At 54.4% G+C, this 17,610-nt stretch overlaps 6 protein-coding genes across 6 annotated transcripts; 4 read left to right on the plus strand and 2 right to left on the minus strand.

The window, feature by feature from the left end:
* Positions 1–1,621: 1,621 nt before the first annotated feature.
* On the plus strand, positions 1,622–6,121 carry GUITHDRAFT_132515 (hypothetical protein; the record flags this gene model as incomplete). Its single annotated transcript, XM_005841041.1, has 6 exons — positions 1,622–1,630; positions 1,970–5,251; positions 5,375–5,437; positions 5,537–5,581; positions 5,892–5,984; positions 6,074–6,121. The coding sequence occupies 6 exons, from the start codon at positions 1,622–1,624 to the stop codon at positions 6,119–6,121; spliced, it is 3,540 nt and encodes a 1,179-aa protein (XP_005841098.1).
* Positions 6,122–8,861: 2,740 nt separating this feature from the next.
* GUITHDRAFT_150159 (hypothetical protein) lies at positions 8,862–9,922 on the plus strand. Its single transcript, XM_005841042.1, has one exon. The coding sequence runs from the start codon at positions 9,037–9,039 to the stop codon at positions 9,811–9,813; it is 777 nt and encodes a 258-aa protein (XP_005841099.1). The 5' UTR covers positions 8,862–9,036; the 3' UTR covers positions 9,814–9,922.
* A 196-nt stretch (positions 9,923–10,118) lies between these two features.
* GUITHDRAFT_100366 (hypothetical protein) lies at positions 10,119–11,528 on the plus strand (the record flags this gene model as incomplete). The annotated part of the gene is made up of 7 exons (XM_005841043.1): positions 10,119–10,718; positions 10,771–10,978; positions 11,041–11,095; positions 11,151–11,198; positions 11,252–11,316; positions 11,369–11,426; positions 11,477–11,528. 7 exons carry the CDS (start codon positions 10,119–10,121, stop codon positions 11,526–11,528), a joined length of 1,086 nt encoding a protein of 361 aa, XP_005841100.1.
* A 375-nt stretch (positions 11,529–11,903) lies between these two features.
* GUITHDRAFT_100367 (hypothetical protein) lies at positions 11,904–13,307 on the plus strand (the record flags this gene model as incomplete). The annotated part of the gene is made up of 10 exons (XM_005841044.1): positions 11,904–12,005; positions 12,056–12,146; positions 12,194–12,525; positions 12,605–12,642; positions 12,691–12,742; positions 12,787–12,867; positions 12,920–12,964; positions 13,009–13,051; positions 13,152–13,195; positions 13,251–13,307. 10 exons carry the CDS (start codon positions 11,904–11,906, stop codon positions 13,305–13,307), a joined length of 885 nt encoding a protein of 294 aa, XP_005841101.1.
* Positions 13,308–13,385: 78 nt separating this feature from the next.
* Positions 13,386–14,975, minus strand: GUITHDRAFT_100368 (hypothetical protein; the record flags this gene model as incomplete). Its single annotated transcript, XM_005841045.1, has 11 exons — positions 13,386–13,484; positions 13,530–13,573; positions 13,617–13,688; positions 13,738–13,846; positions 13,899–14,048; positions 14,099–14,145; positions 14,195–14,289; positions 14,342–14,454; positions 14,507–14,563; positions 14,629–14,704; positions 14,752–14,975. The coding sequence occupies 11 exons, from the start codon at positions 14,973–14,975 to the stop codon at positions 13,386–13,388; spliced, it is 1,086 nt and encodes a 361-aa protein (XP_005841102.1).
* Positions 14,976–16,136: 1,161 nt separating this feature from the next.
* Positions 16,137–17,362, minus strand: GUITHDRAFT_160816 (hypothetical protein; the record flags this gene model as incomplete). Its single annotated transcript, XM_005841046.1, has 7 exons — positions 17,103–17,362; positions 16,994–17,036; positions 16,814–16,880; positions 16,682–16,747; positions 16,382–16,619; positions 16,277–16,325; positions 16,137–16,221 (listed from the first exon to the last, which is right to left on the minus strand). Exons 1-7 carry the CDS (start codon positions 17,257–17,259, stop codon positions 16,137–16,139), a joined length of 705 nt encoding a protein of 234 aa, XP_005841103.1. The 5' UTR covers positions 17,260–17,362.
* Positions 17,363–17,610: the final 248 nt, after the last annotated feature.

The raw sequence follows: 17,610 nt of genomic DNA on the forward strand, positions 1-17,610 counted from the left end.
GATTCAGCAGGGAGCCCATCGTCTGCCTCAGATAGTTCTCCCGCTTGCACGCCAGCACAACTATGGCAGTCGTCTCCCTCGAAAACATCTTGGAGTCCCTGCTGACCGGCCAAGGAGTCAGTGGAAGCACGACAGGCGACCCGGAGGAAACAAGGCCAGCACAAACAATCGCTCCTCACCTCAAGATCTTCGAGAGGCTCTCCCGACTGCCTCGCTCCTCGTCCTCCAGCTTCTTTGTACCTCCTCCTCTCTCTGCCGGCTGCGGCAACGGTCGATCCTCCGCTGCTTTCTTCATGCCGCTCAGCAACGAGGCGTTCAGCAGCGAAGAGGAAGGAGAGGAGGAGGAGGAGGAGGAGGAGGAGGAGGAGGAGGAACTGAGATCTCCCTCCACCTTTCTAGGTCCCTCCTGCCTGTTCACATTTCCAGCCAAGACGGGAAGATCAGCCTGAGGAAGCTGGATCTTCACTTGACCTTCCTGCCCACCAGCCGCCCTGCTTCCCTCAAAGGAGCGTTCCAGCTTCGCTTGCGAGTCTTGAGCATGAGCCGCTGCATGTGGCAGAGTCGCACTCGCAGCAGGGCGACCCTGTTCCCAGCATGTTAATTCAATGCCGATGACGTCAAATGAAACGGGAGGCGGCGATGATGGGACGGATCGAATGATAGGTTGAAACGGAGGGAGGCAGGAAGGGGAGAAGAGAGACAAGGGGCTCTAGAGATATGAAATGACGAGCATCAAAGATTGACACGAAGATCGCACACCCGCACCCTTCCTCCAACCCTTGACCCGCAGCGAGTGAACCCGTACTCGCGTGCCCCGGCAGCACAACAAGGAAACACATCACGTCCGTGGGAGTCGAAGTCCAAGACGCAGCAGACAAAGGGGAAGGAGTGGCCCATGTCACGAGACGCAGGAGGAGCTTCAGAAGGGGGGGGGGGAGGGGGTTTGATGAGCGATGAGGACAGCTTGCTACAGCTCCTCCCACCTTCTTGGCGTGGGACCAGTTGGGGGGTCTCTTGAACCCCCAGGCTTCTTCGTCCTCATGTGGAGGCAACGTGAAACTGTAAAGGAGCAGCGACATGGCCCACGCCCCCACCGACAGCCCCACCAGCCATTCCACGCCTAATCGCATCCTTCCATATTCCTTCACCCAGAGCTTTGAGGTGATCTTTACCACTACCCGTACTTCTCAAATTCACCCGTCCATTGAAGCCCTTTACATGGGGAAAAGTGGGGTATTTCACACCTCTTACACACCTCATACCCTACCCTAGATACTCACTACCCCTTTCACTTACCTCGCAATCCGATGATTCCGGGAGTCCCCAAAACAAGCACTACCCCTATTTTCCATATGTAATGTACCCACCCCCTCTCCAGGAGCGTGACTTTACTTCGCACATCCGCTCAGTGAAGTTCCGGCCGGCCCGGCGGCCCGGCGGCCCGACAGGCTGTGAGTGACGGATGAAGCCTTTGTGCCTTTAGAACAAGAATGTGAAGGGGTGGGGGTTATGTGATTACCGGTGTTATGAGCTGAAATAAGTACCGTAGAGGAATATTTTTTACGAAAGGGGGGTAGGGTTATGATTGAAGGGTTGGCCCGCAACGAGCACGAGCGGGGAAATGGCCGAGGTGAGCGTGATATGTGAAGAGAGGAGGAGGAGGAGGAGGAGGAAGAGGAGGAGAGGGAGGATGGTTCAGCATAATTTAGACAAGGAGAAGATCAGACGACGAAGAAGGTCAAGTGCGTAGCGAGTTGTGTGGTATAGGACGAGGGCAAGGAGGCATAGGGTCTCGCATTTTGAGGGGGTGTAGACGCTGAGTTTGTTGAAGACGGTGCAAGACATTTAGGTGAGACGAGTGCCAAGTGTAGAGGGGAGGAGAGGAAGGGAGGGAGAGGGAGGTAGTGATGCACAGCTACATCAGGACAGGAGAAGTGTTTCATCCTACTTCTGACTCGCTCTTCCGTAGACGCTCGGAAAGAATGGACTGGAGGATGTCCCTCAGGACGTTCGATTTCCAGCGGAGGAAGAGAAGATCCTTGCCTACTGGGATCACATTGATGCCTTCCAAACCTCTCTGAAGACTTCACGTGAGGAAGGGCGGCCTGAGTTCACTTTCTACGACGGCCCTCCGTTCGCAACCGGCATGCCCCACTACGGGCACATCCTCGCAGGGACCATCAAGGACTGCATCACTCGCTACTGGCACATGAACGGGTTCCACGTGGAGAGAAAGTGGGGATGGGACACGCACGGGCTCCCGGTGGAGTACGAGATCGATCAGAAGCTGGGGATCAAGTCGCGCGACGACGTTCTGAAGATGACTGTGGCAAAGTATAACGCGGAGTGTAGAAGCGTCGTGATGAGGTACGCCAGCGAGTGGAAGCGAGTCGTGAGGAGGCTGGCGCGCTGGATCGACATGGAGAATGACTACAAGACGCTGGACCCGACCTTCATGGAGACGGTGTGGTGGGTGTGCAAGCAGATGTTCGACAAGGACCTTATCTACCGGGGCTACAAGGTCATGCCCTACTCCACCGCCTGCAGCACTCCCCTCTCCAACTTCGAGGCTGGGCAGAACTACAAGGATGTCTCCGACCCCGAGTGCGTCGTCAGTCTCCCCATCATAGGCTCCGAACCTCCCGCCAGCATGCTCGCATGGACTACCACGCCGTGGACCCTTCCGTCCAACCTTGCCCTCTGCGTCCACCCGACGATGGAGTACGCATACGTAGAGGATGTAAAGACGTCTGCTGTGTACGTGCTTGCGGTTCCTCGCCTCGTGCAGCTGTATAAGAAGGAGTCGGAGTACAAGGTGTTGAAGACAGTCAAGGGCCAGGAGCTGAGGGGTTTGAAGTACGAGCCGCTCTTCAACTTCTTCGTGGAGAGGAAAGGAGACGTCGGATTCCGAGTCCTCTGCGACGAGTACGTGACGGCAGACTCGGGTACGGGGATCGTCCACCAGGCCCCCGCCTTCGGAGAGGATGATTACAGGGTCTGCCTCAAGGAGGGTGTGATCTTCAAGGGAGAGCACGTGCCTTGCCCTGTGGACGCCGACGGACGTTTCACAGAGGAGGTGTCAGACTTCCAGGGACAGCACGTGAAGGAGGCGGACAAGGCCATCCTGGCGTCGCTAAAGGCGAGCGGGAGGTTGGTGAAGTCAGGGGCGATCAAGCATAGCTACCCCTTCTGCTGGAGGTCCGACACGCCGCTGATCTACAAGGCCGTGCCTTCCTGGTTCGTCAAGGTAGAGACGCTCAAGGAGAAGCTGCTGGCGAACAACGACAAGACCTACTGGGTCCCCGACTTCGTCAAGGAGAAGAGGTTCCACAACTGGCTGGCTGGAGCGCGAGACTGGGCCATCTCTCGCAACAGGTTCTGGGGCACCCCCATCCCCATCTGGCACTCGGAGGACTGGGAGGAGGTGATCTGTGTGGGGAGCGTGGACGAACTGGAGCAGCTGTCGGGGGTGAGGGTCAACGATCTTCACAAGGACTCCATCGACCACATCACCATCCCCTCCAAGATGGGCAAGGGAGAGCTGAGGAGGGTGGAGGAGGTGTTCGACTGCTGGTTCGAGAGCGGCTCGATGCCGTACGCGCAGTGCCACTACCCGTTCGAGAACAAGGAGAAGTTCGAGAAGACCTTCCCTGCCGACTTCATCGCCGAGGGGCTGGACCAGACCCGAGGATGGTTCTACACGCTCATGGTGATCGGAACTGCTCTCTTTGACAAGCCCGCGTTCAAGAATGTGATCGTGAACGGGCTTGTGCTTGCGGAGGACGGGAAGAAGATGAGCAAGAGGCTGAAGAACTACCCGGACCCCGAGCTCGTCATTAACTCCCACGGCGCAGACGCGCTCAGGATGTACCTGATAAACTCGCCGGTGGTGAGAGGAGAGGAGCTTCGCTTCAAGGAGCAGGGCGTCAAGGACGTCGTCCGAGATGTCTTCCTCCCCTGGTACAACGCCTACCGCTTCCTTATCCAAGTGGTCCGCCGCCTCCAGAGCGAGGAGGGCGTGACGGTGCAGGGCAGCGGGACCGGCTACATCCAGTCGGACAACACCATGGACCAGTGGATCCAGGCGGCAGCGGCTGGCCTCCTGCAGTTCGTGCAGAAGGAGATGCAGGCCTATCGCCTCTACACCGTCGTGCCCCGCCTGTTGCGCTTCATGGAGGACCTGACCAACTGGTACGTGAAGATGAACCGCAAGCGCCTCAAGGGAGGAGCAGGAGTGGAGGAGGCGACCGTGTCCATCCGTGTCCTGCTGCAGGTCCTCCTGACCCTCGTGCGCTCCATGGCGCCGTTCACCCCGATGTTCTGCGAGCTCCTGTACATGAACCTCCGCAACCTCCTCCCCGAGAGCGAACGCAAGGACAGCGTCCACTACCTCGACTTCCCGCAGGCGAACCTGGAGGCCGTGAACGAGAGGATGGAGCTCAAGGTCCGCAGGATGCAAGTGCTGATCGAGAAGGGGAGAATCGCCCGCGACAAGCGCGGCATCTCCCTCCGCACGCCCATCCGCGCCGTCACCGTGATCTGCCCCAACACCGAGCTCCTCCAGGACATCGAGGACCTCAAGGGCTACGTGCTCGAAGAGCTCAACGTCCGCTCCCTTTCCACGACGACGGAGGAGGGAGACATGGTCACTCGGTCTGCTGCTCCTGACAACACCATCCTCGGCCGACGGCTGGGCAAGGCGTTCAAGGAGGTGTCGGCCAAGATCAAGACGCTGACCAACGCGGAACTGATGGAGTACGAGAGGAAGGGACAGCTGGACGTGTGCGGGAGTGTCCTGTCGGGAGACGACCTAAAGATCACCCGCTCCTTCAACGGGGACACGGAGACGGTGCAGGCGGAGTCGTACGACGAGGTCCTCGCGCTGTTCGACGTCGGGCTGGACGAGTCACTCCGGCAGGAGGGGGCGGCGAGGGAGATCGTGTCCCGTGTACAGCAGATGAGGAAGAAGGCTGGTCTGCTCCCCGAGGACCTGATCGAAGTCTTCTACGAGAGCAGCGACGAGTCGTTTCTCAGCATCCTCGCCAACCACATGGACACCATCAAGTCAGCCATCAGGGTGGAGCTCCTGCCGCGGGGAAGGATGCCTGGATACCTTCAGCCCCTGGTCATCCTCCAGAGCGAGGAGGACGTGAATGGCATGAAGATTAGTCTCACGATCACTCGCGCGTGCCTGCACGTCTCTCAGCAAGCTGCAGATGTTTCTCAGGGAGTTTCTATCGAAGCATTGCAGGTTACCTTCTACCTCATCCTCCTCCCTCTCCAACTTGCCCTCTCCCTGATGTCCCCACTGTTTTCTTCCCTCTTTGCCGCACCTCCCCCTTTTCTACTTGTTGCTGATGAGCGATGCGTCCAGTCGGCCGTTATGAGTCTGCAACTTGCCTCAGCCAAGAAGTCGATGACGTCTGGGGCTATCCAGGTGGTTCTCATCGCGCCTACTGCCCTCCTGTCGATTCCTTGCTCGATACCACTCACGTTTATCCCTCCCGCCCTACCATCTGACTCTCTTTCTCTGCAGGTGGCGGTGGATGGCAAGCAAGTGGAGCTACAGGCGGGCAAGCATGTGTTTCCCAGCGTTGCTGAAATGAATTAGCAATCTGTGTGTTCAGTTCTCTTGTCATAAACTTTACACGCATACAGTCGTTTTGTTTTATTCCCACATGATCCCTCAACCTTGAACCTCAGCGGCCTGGAACGTCTCGTGGGGTTCTATCACTAAGAGCACCGTGCCGTGCCCCTTCTAACTCGCTGAGAAGTATATCCCACGGCCTCCATGAAGGCATGGCGGAGACGCAGCACGTCGGAGTCATCGGATCGTCTGCAGCACCAGCGGCCTCCGCTGAGTGCCATCGCTGCGTTTCAATTGTGTCCAGGTCTGGGCGTCCAGACATGTCGCATCATACATTCTCCTGGCTCGTCGATCCCTTGAGTGGGGTCGTATTATCTTATCGCAACTTCGCTTGCAGGTAGCTGAGCGCACCGTGACCCCCAAGTAGCGCAAAACACTTGACACATGTTTGCATTCGGATCTAATTATGTGCTCCTGAGACACTAGGCTACACAACGCGCCCTGACGGCGCCGACGGGCCCCGGAGTTGCCTGAAGCGAAGACAGCATGCTGGGCCCAGCGATTGAGCCATGATCATCGCCCACTGATCAGCAGCTCAATGTGATCCACTACTCCATAAATTTGACGGGTCCCAGTTTCAGCCATGACATGTTCACCAGAGGATCTTTCCTTCACGAACTTGATCTGTAACTGTCACCGTTACATCAGGAGTCGTAAAGATCCATCCGGGAGTCCCGCGACTTGACTAAAACTTAGCTGTTAATTAACTCTTCGGGATTTCCCGTGACCCTTGTGCCCTCCCCTCCCCCGCCCCCCCTCCCAGACCACCCCCCAGGCCACCCACCCCCACCCCTCATCCCGGAGTTGATTTCCCGAAAAAAAGATTTTGTTGGAAGTGACCGCCAGGTTTGTGAACGTCAAAGGCAAAAAGTCGGAATAATTTCAAATATAAAGACAATAAATGAATCGTGTTTTAAACTTCTCGGCAATGACCGAAGGGCCTTCGGCCCGTTTCCCGCCGGCTCCCAGATTCCAGATTCCAGATTTTTTCATACAAATATAAGTCAAATTCTTTTTTTTCTACTCCAAATGTTTTGGAGAACTCAACTATAAGTCATTTTAATTTGAGAATGAAACGATGCGGTTGACTTTCCCAGATTTTGCTTTTCGAATGGGCAGGCACTATATGGAAATATACTATTAGCTCAATCGAGAAAAATTGTTAGAAGGTAGGGAGGGTACGCTGGGAGCATCAAATATGAACAGGCAGTGGACCCACCCCCTGTCAGTATGTATTGAAAGCACCGGTGAATATTTCGGGGTAAATTTCAAATTAGTTTGAATAAAGTCAAAAATCTGGAATCTGGGAGCCGGCGGGAAACGGGCCTTCTCCTTTCCATGCATTTTTCAAATTTAACCAGCAGGCCCTACACAACCCCTCCCCCCTCTCCTCTCCCGATCACCACCCCCTCATGGGGTGGGGTACCGAAAAGAAAATTACATTTTTTCACAAATCGAGTTGAACGGCCGGACTCGAAATGGCAACGGTTGGTGATACCATCTCATGCAACTTAAGTTGCAAGTCACGTGTCCTAAAAAATTGAAAACTATATATACCCCACCCCACCCCTGAATACTAGGTGTTTGCGTACTACCCCTATCTCCATTGATCTGCACAAAATCATATGCCCCCCTTGGTACCACCCCACCCCTTTGATTTCACTGAAGTCAACTTTTGCTGAACTTGCTTCTCCCGAACGAAAGACCCCTACCTCCTAGTTCGAGGCTGTGCTGTCCCCACAAAATCACCATCATTGCCTGCACGGCCTGCCTTCGAGATTTCTATAGGCAGTCTATATGATATCAGACGCCCATCCTTGCATACTGCCGTACATGCTGCTGATCCCCACACCCTAGATGCCCTTATCCCCTCCTTCTCCCAGGCTGCCACGAGGTCAGCCTCACGGACCTCTTAACGCCTCCCAGCTCTGTTTACTTTGAAAAGTCTTGACCTCAACGTACCCCTTCAAATCTCCTTTTTTCAGACCCCACCCTATTAGACAGAATGTATCTGCCCTTACAAGCAGTTAGGACGGGCAAATCGGAAACGGGCAAACGTGTTCACAAAGTAGCAGGGGTGACTAATGGGTGTATGGAGGTAGGGGTACTCAGTCGGATACGTCAGGGGCAAAAAGCTGGCAGGGGGAGGCGGAAGGGGTTGAGGAAATACAGAGGTAGACATGAGGCTCGGAGGAATCAGCGGGGAATGTTGGGGGAATGAGAGCAGGCAGGCGGATGTACTTTTAAGTGCGAGAGGGAAACAGGGGTGGGTATCGTGAGAAGAGGGTTTCACGTGGGGTGGGGGTAGGGACTGTGACTGGGCCGTGAGCTCTGTTGATGACCAGCTTTTAAATCGATGCGAAAGTGGTACCACACCCCACATCCTGATCAGGACCCCACACTTGAAATTGGGTCCCGTGCTTGACCCAGGTTCCTTGGTGAAAAAGGGGGGTATGAGCGAGTCAAATTCATTCACCACCCGTCTGAAGTAGGGTGCTACCACACAAGTTCATACGGGGGCATAAGAGGTCCTCAAAACCTTAAGTACCTTCTGCGTACCACCCCAATCTGAAGCTTCCTATGCCTCCCCTCGATGGACCCACCCCGTCCCACTCAACCGACAAAAAGCCACCCCGTAACTTCTTTCTATTTCCCTACCCACCCACGGTGCCTTCCGATGCACCTCAATGAAATTCTCTACCCCATCTTCTATCCCTTCAAACTACCCCTAGTCAAGTAAGGATTGACTTCTCCATGTCTTGTGACCCTTTGCAGGTGCTCTGGTCTACCCACCCCTTCTCAAATCAACCCACCCACCCCACCTACGTGTTTGATTGGGGATCATTCGATCCAGTCTCTTTCGGAAGGATTCTTCCATCACGACCCCCGTAGTTCAAACACCCCCGTCAAATTCCACCCCACCTCCTCGTTCCGAAAAAAAATTGTTGAGTTCCGAGGCTACCCCCCTTCCATCGGTGTTCCTCCAACAAACGCATTTCCACCCCTGGCTTTCCCACCTACGTCCTATAACATATCCTATTAAGGTTCCACTACCCCCGTTTGTTCATCAAAATTTTACTTTTGTATCTCTTCATGACCCCACCCTAGGATCCGCCCACTACCCCTACCTCCCTATGAAATTCAATCCAAACCCCCACCACAGTGCAAGACGTTCCCCCCAAGTCAACATTCATTGCTCCTCATCCACGTTTCCCCTGTCCCCATCTTTCTGTTCACGAGACAAGTTTGACGGCAGCCCAACACTATCGAACCTGCTTGCCGCTTCCTTCCCTGCTCTTTCGACTACTTACCGTGAGAGTCGATCCCTTCCTGTCTTTTAAAGCTATACGAGTGACAAAATTTCGCCACTCTTCAATACCGCCCCGATCATGCATACCGGTATCTGGCCATGGCCTACGAACTCCCTCCTGGAAGAAGCTTTGTTGCACGTTGAGCAAAGTCTTGTAAGAACGACAAAGATGAGGAGCTGGTCTTCTGTTTTGAAGCTGTCGACGGAGAACGAGCTGATAAGCTCAGCAAGCATATCTGAAGAAGACGTGGATGCTGATGCAAAACCATTTGCCTTTGCTGAAGCTCCCAAACGGAGGCACGTCTGGACTGAATCTGCTCGAGAGCAGCACAAGCAAGCTTGCAAGGCTAAGGGGAAACTTACCCTCGGACAAAAACTTGAGATTGTGCGTAGGCATGAAGCCAGAGACCCTGAGGATCACAAGACCCAAGCACAACTTGCTGCAATGTTTGGAAAGAGCAGATCAGCAATTTCAAAGATTCTTCGTCCAGAAAATATCTCCAAATTGAAGAAGATTTCGGATACTGGAATTCACCCCGGTGTCAAGAGATTCTCGCCCGCACAGCACCCTGAGCTTGAGAAAAGGATGCATCAATTCGCCCTTGAGGCTGCCAGCAGGGGAGTCTGCAGAAGGGCACAACTCTGCAAATGCGCAGAAACCATTGCGAAGGAAATGGGCATCTCCAACTTTCGGGCAACTCATGGATGGTATTCGAGATTCGTCAGGCGCCATGGTTTGGCAAAATCACCGAGGGAAAGCGCGACATCGCCAGTGCTGACGGCAACTGCCTCGAACGAAATGGATCTGGTCAGGGGGAATAGCTCTTCATCGATATCTACAGTTGGTGATGAGTGAAGACTGGACGGAGATCTCTTCTGTTATGAACGTAACTGCTCTTTCTGTAAAATGATGCCGGAAAGTACTATCGTTTTTCTCTTTGATATATAAAGATTTGTCCTAAATCAGCTATGAGAATGCTTCCCAACATGATGAGCATCAGTAATCTCCTTCCTCCTTCGATCTTCATCCCTTCAGCGCACCATCCGTACGACATGAACTACGTCATCTAGGTAGCAAATTCCGTCACGTCGCAATTTCCCAATTGCTCGTTCTTGTTCGTTACAAAATCTATAACCGTACAATGCAGAGGTGATAGGCGAATGCTGCCTTGGCGGCATCGTAGCAGGGGTCGAGGATGGAGCTTGTCGCACTGGCTTGTGCTCGCCATACTGGCCCTCGTCGCTCAGCTGGTCTTGATCGGTCAAATTTCCTTCGACGTCTCCTCTGCCGTCAAGCTTGAGGGGCTCTTTGAGTTGCAGTCGGGACTCCGAAAGCTCCTCACGCTCCCGCAGCTGCTGAACACGAGCAGCATGTGGACTGAGAGGAAGAGGAGGGCTTCGAACGAGACTTACCAACACCTGCTGCAGCTGCTTGAAGGGTGCGGAGATCTGTGCGATCTGGCAGATCGGCTGCATCAGGATGTCGACAAGGTGGCCATGAACTGTACGATGTTATACACAAAGTCCATCGATCCGCCGAAGCTGTCAAGGAGCAACTCCGTGCACCAGCTCGTGTGGAGATACTTCAGCCACTTCGGCAAAGTCACCATCGACCCCAGACTGATCATCTCTCCTTACATCGGAGGTCTGCGTCAGGTGCACGGTGTGGAGCTGGGGAGAAGGACGAGGAGGTGGAGCTCCGACAAAGTGCAGCGGCTGATCAGCCAGTGTGAGAATACGAATGCTGCCAGCTCCTCCATGGTACTGTGATCATCTCGCTGCTGGCATGACATGACGGCTGCGTTGACATCAGCTAGCGTTCAGGCGGGCGCTGAAGCACATGGGGAACGTAACGGGAAGACACCTGCTGGTTCTGAGCTCAGGGGAGCCTTGGCAGGAAGCGTGTCTGCTCGCAGCTGGAGCCAGGAGCGTCTGGAGGGTCGGGCATGGGCGAGTGGAGAGCATGCATCCCCGACTAGTCGCTCTCACCCACCTGGAGGCCAACGGCCTGTACGCGCAAGGTAACGGGGGGAGCAGGGGTGCAGCTGAGGCTCGAGATGCTCATCCTGCTCCCTTGCACTAGGGAAGCTCGGTCCCTTCGATGGGGTTGTGAGCTACAACGAGCTGCAGCATGAAGGGTTCGGAAAGTGAGTTTTCCTTCTCTTCGCAGCCCCCGTTGAAGGCTGCCTCCAGCTATGGCGAAGTGATCAACCCTATCGCGGACGTCCTCATCATAGGCAGGTGATGTTGAGCCCGAGCCTGCTCGTCTTGGCCGTCACGCACCAGGATGGCAGGTCTTGGTGTGTCAGCAGGCCGTCGGCAGAGCTCTTGCTGTCGGTGCCGACATGCGCCATGGATTGTACTGTCCTTGCCTTTGGGTAGCTCCTTGCTCATTCGGCGCTTTCCTGCAGACATTCACTGGCGGGATCACCGATGCTACGGCAAGAGGATGCTGCAGAGATTAACGGGGTGAGACGCTCGCTGCCCACTTGCTCCGCGTGTGACCCCGACATGCCAAGATACTGGAAGTCCCTGTCGACCAGCAGGAGCACGGTGACTTGTGAAACCTGACTATGCTGCCGTGTGTAACCGATTGTTGTGTGTTCCTTCCATTCAGATGTTCGAAAGGCTTTCTGTACATGTCTTTCGCAAGTAAGCCCGACCAAGTTCGAGTTTGCACTCCACGACCTTGTACATGAGCATCTGTAGATACAGTCTGTCTTTGAACTCTCGTCCCATCAAGGATGAGCAAGCATTCATCTCAGCCTCGTGCTCGCTGTCTCCACCATCACGCCAACCCTTCCCCTCCTGCCTTCAACCTTCCCGGAGTCCATCGGGGCAGACCACCCCATTTCCAATTTCACCCCTCAATTTTATGGAGTCTCACTAATATTAGGGGGTGGGGGTACTATCTTCCGAAAGATGAAACATCTTACATGGCGGCCGATGGCCATAGTGGCCATGGCTGTGCTACTTGGCCACGTACAAGGAGCGCAGAAGCTGGGAAAGGTGCCAGGACTGGATGAAAGCACCAACGACCAGCAGGAGGTCTGTCTCCCTCCTCCCCTGCCGATGCGTTTGACTCGCAACCCTTGCAGCAAGCCTTCAACAGCGCGGACAAGAACGGGGACAGGAAACTCTCGTTGAGCGAGTACAAGGAGATGCTGACGCAGGCCATGAAGAGCTATGGTGAATTCAAGTTCGTGCCCTGCAGGTCTGCTGTGACTTCCTGACAGGAAGCGAGGAGGCTCTGCAGCAGCAAGAGGCGAAGGTCCAGGAGTTGTTCAACAAGCTCGACAAGAACTTGGATGGATCCATCGCTCACGATGAGTGGCTGGTGGCTGTGGCGGAGGGACAGAAGCAGGCACAAGAAGCTGCAGCCATGCAGGCGGCGGCTCAGGAGACGAAGCTGAAGATGGTGTTTGACGCAGCAGACAGCAACAGGGACGAGCATTTGGACCTCAACGAGCTGTGGGAGGGGTTCAAGACCTACGGCTATGGCAAGGAGCAGATCGACGTGTTCTTTACTGTCGGTGACCAGGACAAGAATGGGCTGCTGAACTTTGAGGTCGTCGCCTCCTCAACTTGCTGTCATCCTCTGCCTGTTGTCACGTCGGACTGGTTCTCATCGGTTTGTGGGCTTGCAGGAATTCAAGGTGGGGAGGGAGGGAATGCAAAAGGCCAGGTCAGCCTCCCCGTAGAATCACCGACCCTGCTGACCCTCCTCTTGCAGAGAGGTGGAGGCGATGATGGACAGCCTAGGATCTGAGGAGGACCAGCTCAAGGTCAGGGGAGGAGGAGGGTATTCGCCCACTGACATGCCTGCCAGGCCTTCCATGACGCTGATATCAACAAGGACGGCAGTTTGACTCTCCTCGAGTATCAAAAAGCCTTCGAAGACTTCATGGCGGTGACGGCAGCAGCTGCTCCTCCTCCTCCTTCCCTCATTGCACTCTGTGTAGGCGGTAGCCGGCGATTCTGCTCCTCAGTCGATCGACGTGGGCCAGGTAAGAAGACAGTCACATGTTTCATTCTACCTGACTCGCACAAGATCGCCGAGATGTACAAGGGCTACGACACGGATGGCAACGGAGGTTTCATCCTCCCCTCTCCTCCCCCTTTTCTCAACAGCTTTTCCCGCTCGCTCTCCTCGCCTCCTCCTTTCATTCATGCTTGCCTTACGGTGCTCGGCAGGTGTGTCGCTGGAAGAGTGGAAAGCAGCGGTGAAGACCAACATGGTACAAGAGGAGCAAGACGGACGCGAGGCGACGGAGGACCTGACGGTCTGCACAGGCGAGAACGCAAGCAGAGCGAGAGGCTCTCAAGAGTTCCTCTCAGGGAGCCATCTAACGCCCGGTGACACTAAAAGCTCTCTCCCAGCAGCCTTCACTCGTATCGCTTCATGCACAACCAGAGATGTCCCTGCCCTCAGCTTCTCTTGACCGTTCTCACACGCGGGCTTGACCCTTGGATGTCTCCGATGTAGTTTGTCGTCCTGTACTGTTTGGGGGTGAAGGGAGTAACGCGCTGCCCATCAGTGAGGAGGAGGGAAAAGCAGGCAGCGCTCCTTACCGACGAGAATTTGCCGAGACTTCCTGGCTGAGAGCCTTCAACGTCTAGCTCATCGTCATGTGACGCAACTCGCTCTCCTCCCCTCACCTTCGTTTCTCAGCATGTACTCCCTGTAGGTGATGTCCCCTCGTCGTCCTGGCGTGTCGTGGAAAACAGGACCTGGAGGGCACAGGAAGCGTGAGGTAGAGGCCTGACGGGCTGAGCTCACCCATGTAGAATCGGCTGCTCCTGGCGTTGTCGATCTTGCCGATCGTCCAGTTCTTTCTCATCTCGTCGGTGACGGCAACCCCCTGACTGTGGTTGGCACTGAAATCAGCCTGATGGACTTGCACGTCACAAAACATCGTCGTCAGCCTCGTCACGACTCACCTGGTGGGGGATGTTGTAGCGATACTCGGGCGTCAGAGGATTGGTGCAGCGAGAAGACTTGCTGAAGTCGAAAGGCAGTCGTTTCCTCTCCTCCACAGGCTCCTTGGGCCGTCGACCGCTCCTCTCTGCCCCTCCAGCATGCTTGTGAGCCTGGGGTGAACATGAGCCATACCGAAGGAGAGGAGCAGCAGTCAAGGCACCTGCTCGAGGTCAGATGAGCTCCACTTGACGAACTCCCGCTCGTTTCCTTGTGGACATGCTGTCAACATGACACTTGTGACAACGTCCTGAAGCACCAGGAGAGGCGAAGAGTTGCCTCTTCTTCTCGCCCATGATGTCTTTGCAGAACAGAGGATCTCGGATGAAGCGGGGGGGTACGATCTCAACCTTCCTGAGCAACCATGTATCAGCTCGTATTTTGATCGTGAGGGAAGGATCTTCACCTGCTCTGCGGCCAGTCGTACTCCGGGCAGAGAGGGTTTCTCGGATCGCTCCTCCTGCTTTCTCTGTTCCTCGGCGACGCTCCCTCGATGTCGTTCGTCTGCAAGGACAGAGACTGTACCGCACGTCAACAAGCAGCAGTTCTCCACACATCTCCGCTGCTTCACCAGTCTCGGTTTCCTCATCTTCCCTGCCGAGGTTGAATTCAGAGCGATGAAGCTTTTCTGTTTACAGATCTCAGAGCACGTTCAACTCAGTCGCAATGTCAGTGTCGGGTTTCCCTACTCACATCGGACGAACTTGCAGTGAGTTTCCTCGAAGAATGTCCGCGGTCATCAGCCGTCTCAGCGTCAAGCTTGACGGGTCTACAAGTGATTGTCATGTGGCTGCAGTGAGGCAGTAAGAGCATCACTCGAGCGACGTGCGGTTGCTCGAGCTTCTCTTCGCTTTCACTGCGTTGGGCTGCCCAACAAGAACACGGTGAGAGGGAGCAGCAGGAGAGAAGTAGCTCAGTACAAGGGTAGCAAGAGACATGCTGCGATAGTCTGTCTTCTGCTCTGTTGTTTGACGCTGCTTTTCCACATTTGCAAGGAACTCGTTGGAGATGCACGGGTTCTCCAAAAGGGTGGAGTCCATGGCAGCTGAGAAACAGCTGGGCCCTGCCCGCTCCTTTCAGCTGAGCGCTGTGGTCTCCTTGCGATTGAGCATCATGATACCCTCGATCCTCTCCTGCTGAACCCGATCACTGAGTTGCAATGAGAGAGAGGGAGGGAGGTCAGAACATGACGGCAAAACACGAGTCTAAGCAACCACTACCATGCTAACTCTGCCGTGATAGTAATCCTTAGCAACTGATCAGAGTCTGAGCGGCTTGTCTTTGCACGGCACTGCCGCGGCAGTGACTGAGTAAGCAGCCGGCACTGAGGTGAGAAGTTCCGAAGTTCGACCGCCGCCATGGTGCCCTTAGTATGACAGCTGGGCGCCGGTGCCACGGTCGGATCACTGTCACTGTCACGTGAGTACGACGGTCTTGACTCCCTCGCGTCTCCTTCGCCTCCTCCTCCTCGTCTCTCCTCCTTCCCTTCCTCCCGTCTCACCTGTACGGTAGCAACCGTGACCGTACATTATTTACTCAAAGTTAAGTTAAACATCAGACACTACTCAGTACTGCCGGCCCCGGCGGCCGCCCTGACACAGTGATCATCATGGCAGTTAGACCCGTTATACATACATACATACATCTAACCGTTACTTACGGGCATGTGAGGGGATGTGGATAATTATCTCACCCCGGCGTTTCGCGCAGGTATGGCAGTATGTGAGCGAGAACTGGAAGGAGGCGGGGAGGGGTCGGGAGAGGATGATATCTGGTGGATGACCTGTGATCTGTAGGCGACAGGATGGACCCTGTGTTTCCTCTGTTCGCTCTGACAGCAGCGGCGGGAACAGCTGTCGTCTATCAAGAGGAGGAGAAGAGAAAGCAACCAGCCGCTGAAACCGAAGCTCGGGACCAAGACGACTTCAGCGAGCCAACATACAACTGCGACTACTCGTTTGCAGGTAGATGATTGTTGATCTCTGCTGGCTCCATGGCTGCAACTGATGAGTGCGCAACAGTGACAGGGGGGTGGTGACGATAGGATAGGACGGTAGGCCCAGGAGGTTGTGTTGAACCTGGTGTGTAGAGTTTTGTAATAGAAACACAAAAACCCATTATGAATGAGTCAGGAAAAGAAAGAAGGATGCAGCAAAGGAAACATGTTGGGAAATGATTCCACTCGTCTTCTAGCAAACAAGTTAAGATGATTCCACGTCACTCTTGTCCTGGTCCTGTTCAGGTCGCTCCGTGGTGCAGTTTGCAAGTTCCACAGACAGGACAACACTGCAGATTCCAGGTCAGACTTGTTGCAGAAGAACACGATGCATGATGAACGTACCCCGAGATGTAGAGATCGAACGCGATCGGAGGAACGCTCTCGTTCCAGACTGAAAGGGCAATTTTCAGAGGTGGGCCGGGAATCATGCATATGGACAGCACTCACTCTGTTGTCGCTGCACGGGAGCCTGTAAAGCTTGCAGAAAGATTTCCGGCAGATTTGCCGAGAAGTACTCGCTGCGCCGGCTCATTGTGCTCACAACGCTCAGTCTAGCTCTTATTTGTCGAGCCGCATTGCGCTGATAGCCCCCCCGCATGCAGAACAGATAAACTGCTCCTGCAAACACAGCAACCCCAGGGACAATGTAGAAGAGCAGAGAAGACTTGGAGCCTTCTTTCCTTGCCTGCAAGAAATCAAAAGGTCAACCAGGAAGCACATTGCCTCTTAGGTTGAAACACAGCTTACCTCATCAGTGTAGTCGATACATCCGTCGTACTCCATGGAATTGTTGTTCTCTTTACATTCATTCAACTGAAAAGAGACAGGGCATTCAGTTCAATGCACATCTCCGCTATCCATGCTGCAAAGGAAACCAACCTCTCCGTTGTTCTTGTTTACTTTGCAGACCTTGTTTCCCGTTTTCCATCGACAGGTGCAGCCACCTCTGAAATTGACATCATAAATATGGCGAAATAAACAAACATTCATTCCAAAGCATGAATAGATTGAATTTATGCAGTTCAAACCCTCAAAGAACACCAAGAATGCTTTCGTTACCTGCAGCATTCCCCGTTTGTCCATGCCCAGCAACTTGGAACACCTAGTTTTCTTCGGTCAAAACAGTAACGAAGTGCAATGGAAACAAAACGACATATTCTCTACAGACCTTGGCATTGTTGAAAGGCGTTTGATCTGCATACCGAACCGCAGCAAGAGAACACCTCTTGTGGTAAGGCTGTGTGTAGTAGCCCACATTGCGTCAAAAGAAAAAGAAAAAACCCGGATGGTGTCATTAAAGTCCGCAAGCAACGGTCTAGGCACATGGCAGCTCAAAAGATCTCCGTCCTCTCCTCGAGGTCGCAAGCTCTGCCCTGCCTGGTCAGGCTTGTCTGCATGGAGCCATGGCCTTGGGAATGTTTTGACCACACTGGGTGGGGTACTTTCAACTGGAAACAAGCCTTCGGTAGCATGGTAGGGTGGGTGAGTTGAACAATGCTAAAATGGACGAGGGAGGGGTACTTTTCAAGGTAAATTCAGCGGTACTTTGTGAAGATAGGGTATGTGCATCAGTTGTACCCGGGGAGAAAAAGATGGGTGGGATTGCAGAAGGATGAAGATCAGTAAAAAAGGGTAGGGTACTTGGCTGGAAAATTGAGGGTGGGGGTGTATTTACA

The sequence above is a fragment of the Guillardia theta genome (assembly GCF_000315625.1).
Source record: "Guillardia theta CCMP2712 unplaced genomic scaffold GUITHscaffold_4, whole genome shotgun sequence".
NCBI classification, from domain to species: Eukaryota; class Cryptophyceae; order Pyrenomonadales; family Geminigeraceae; genus Guillardia; species Guillardia theta.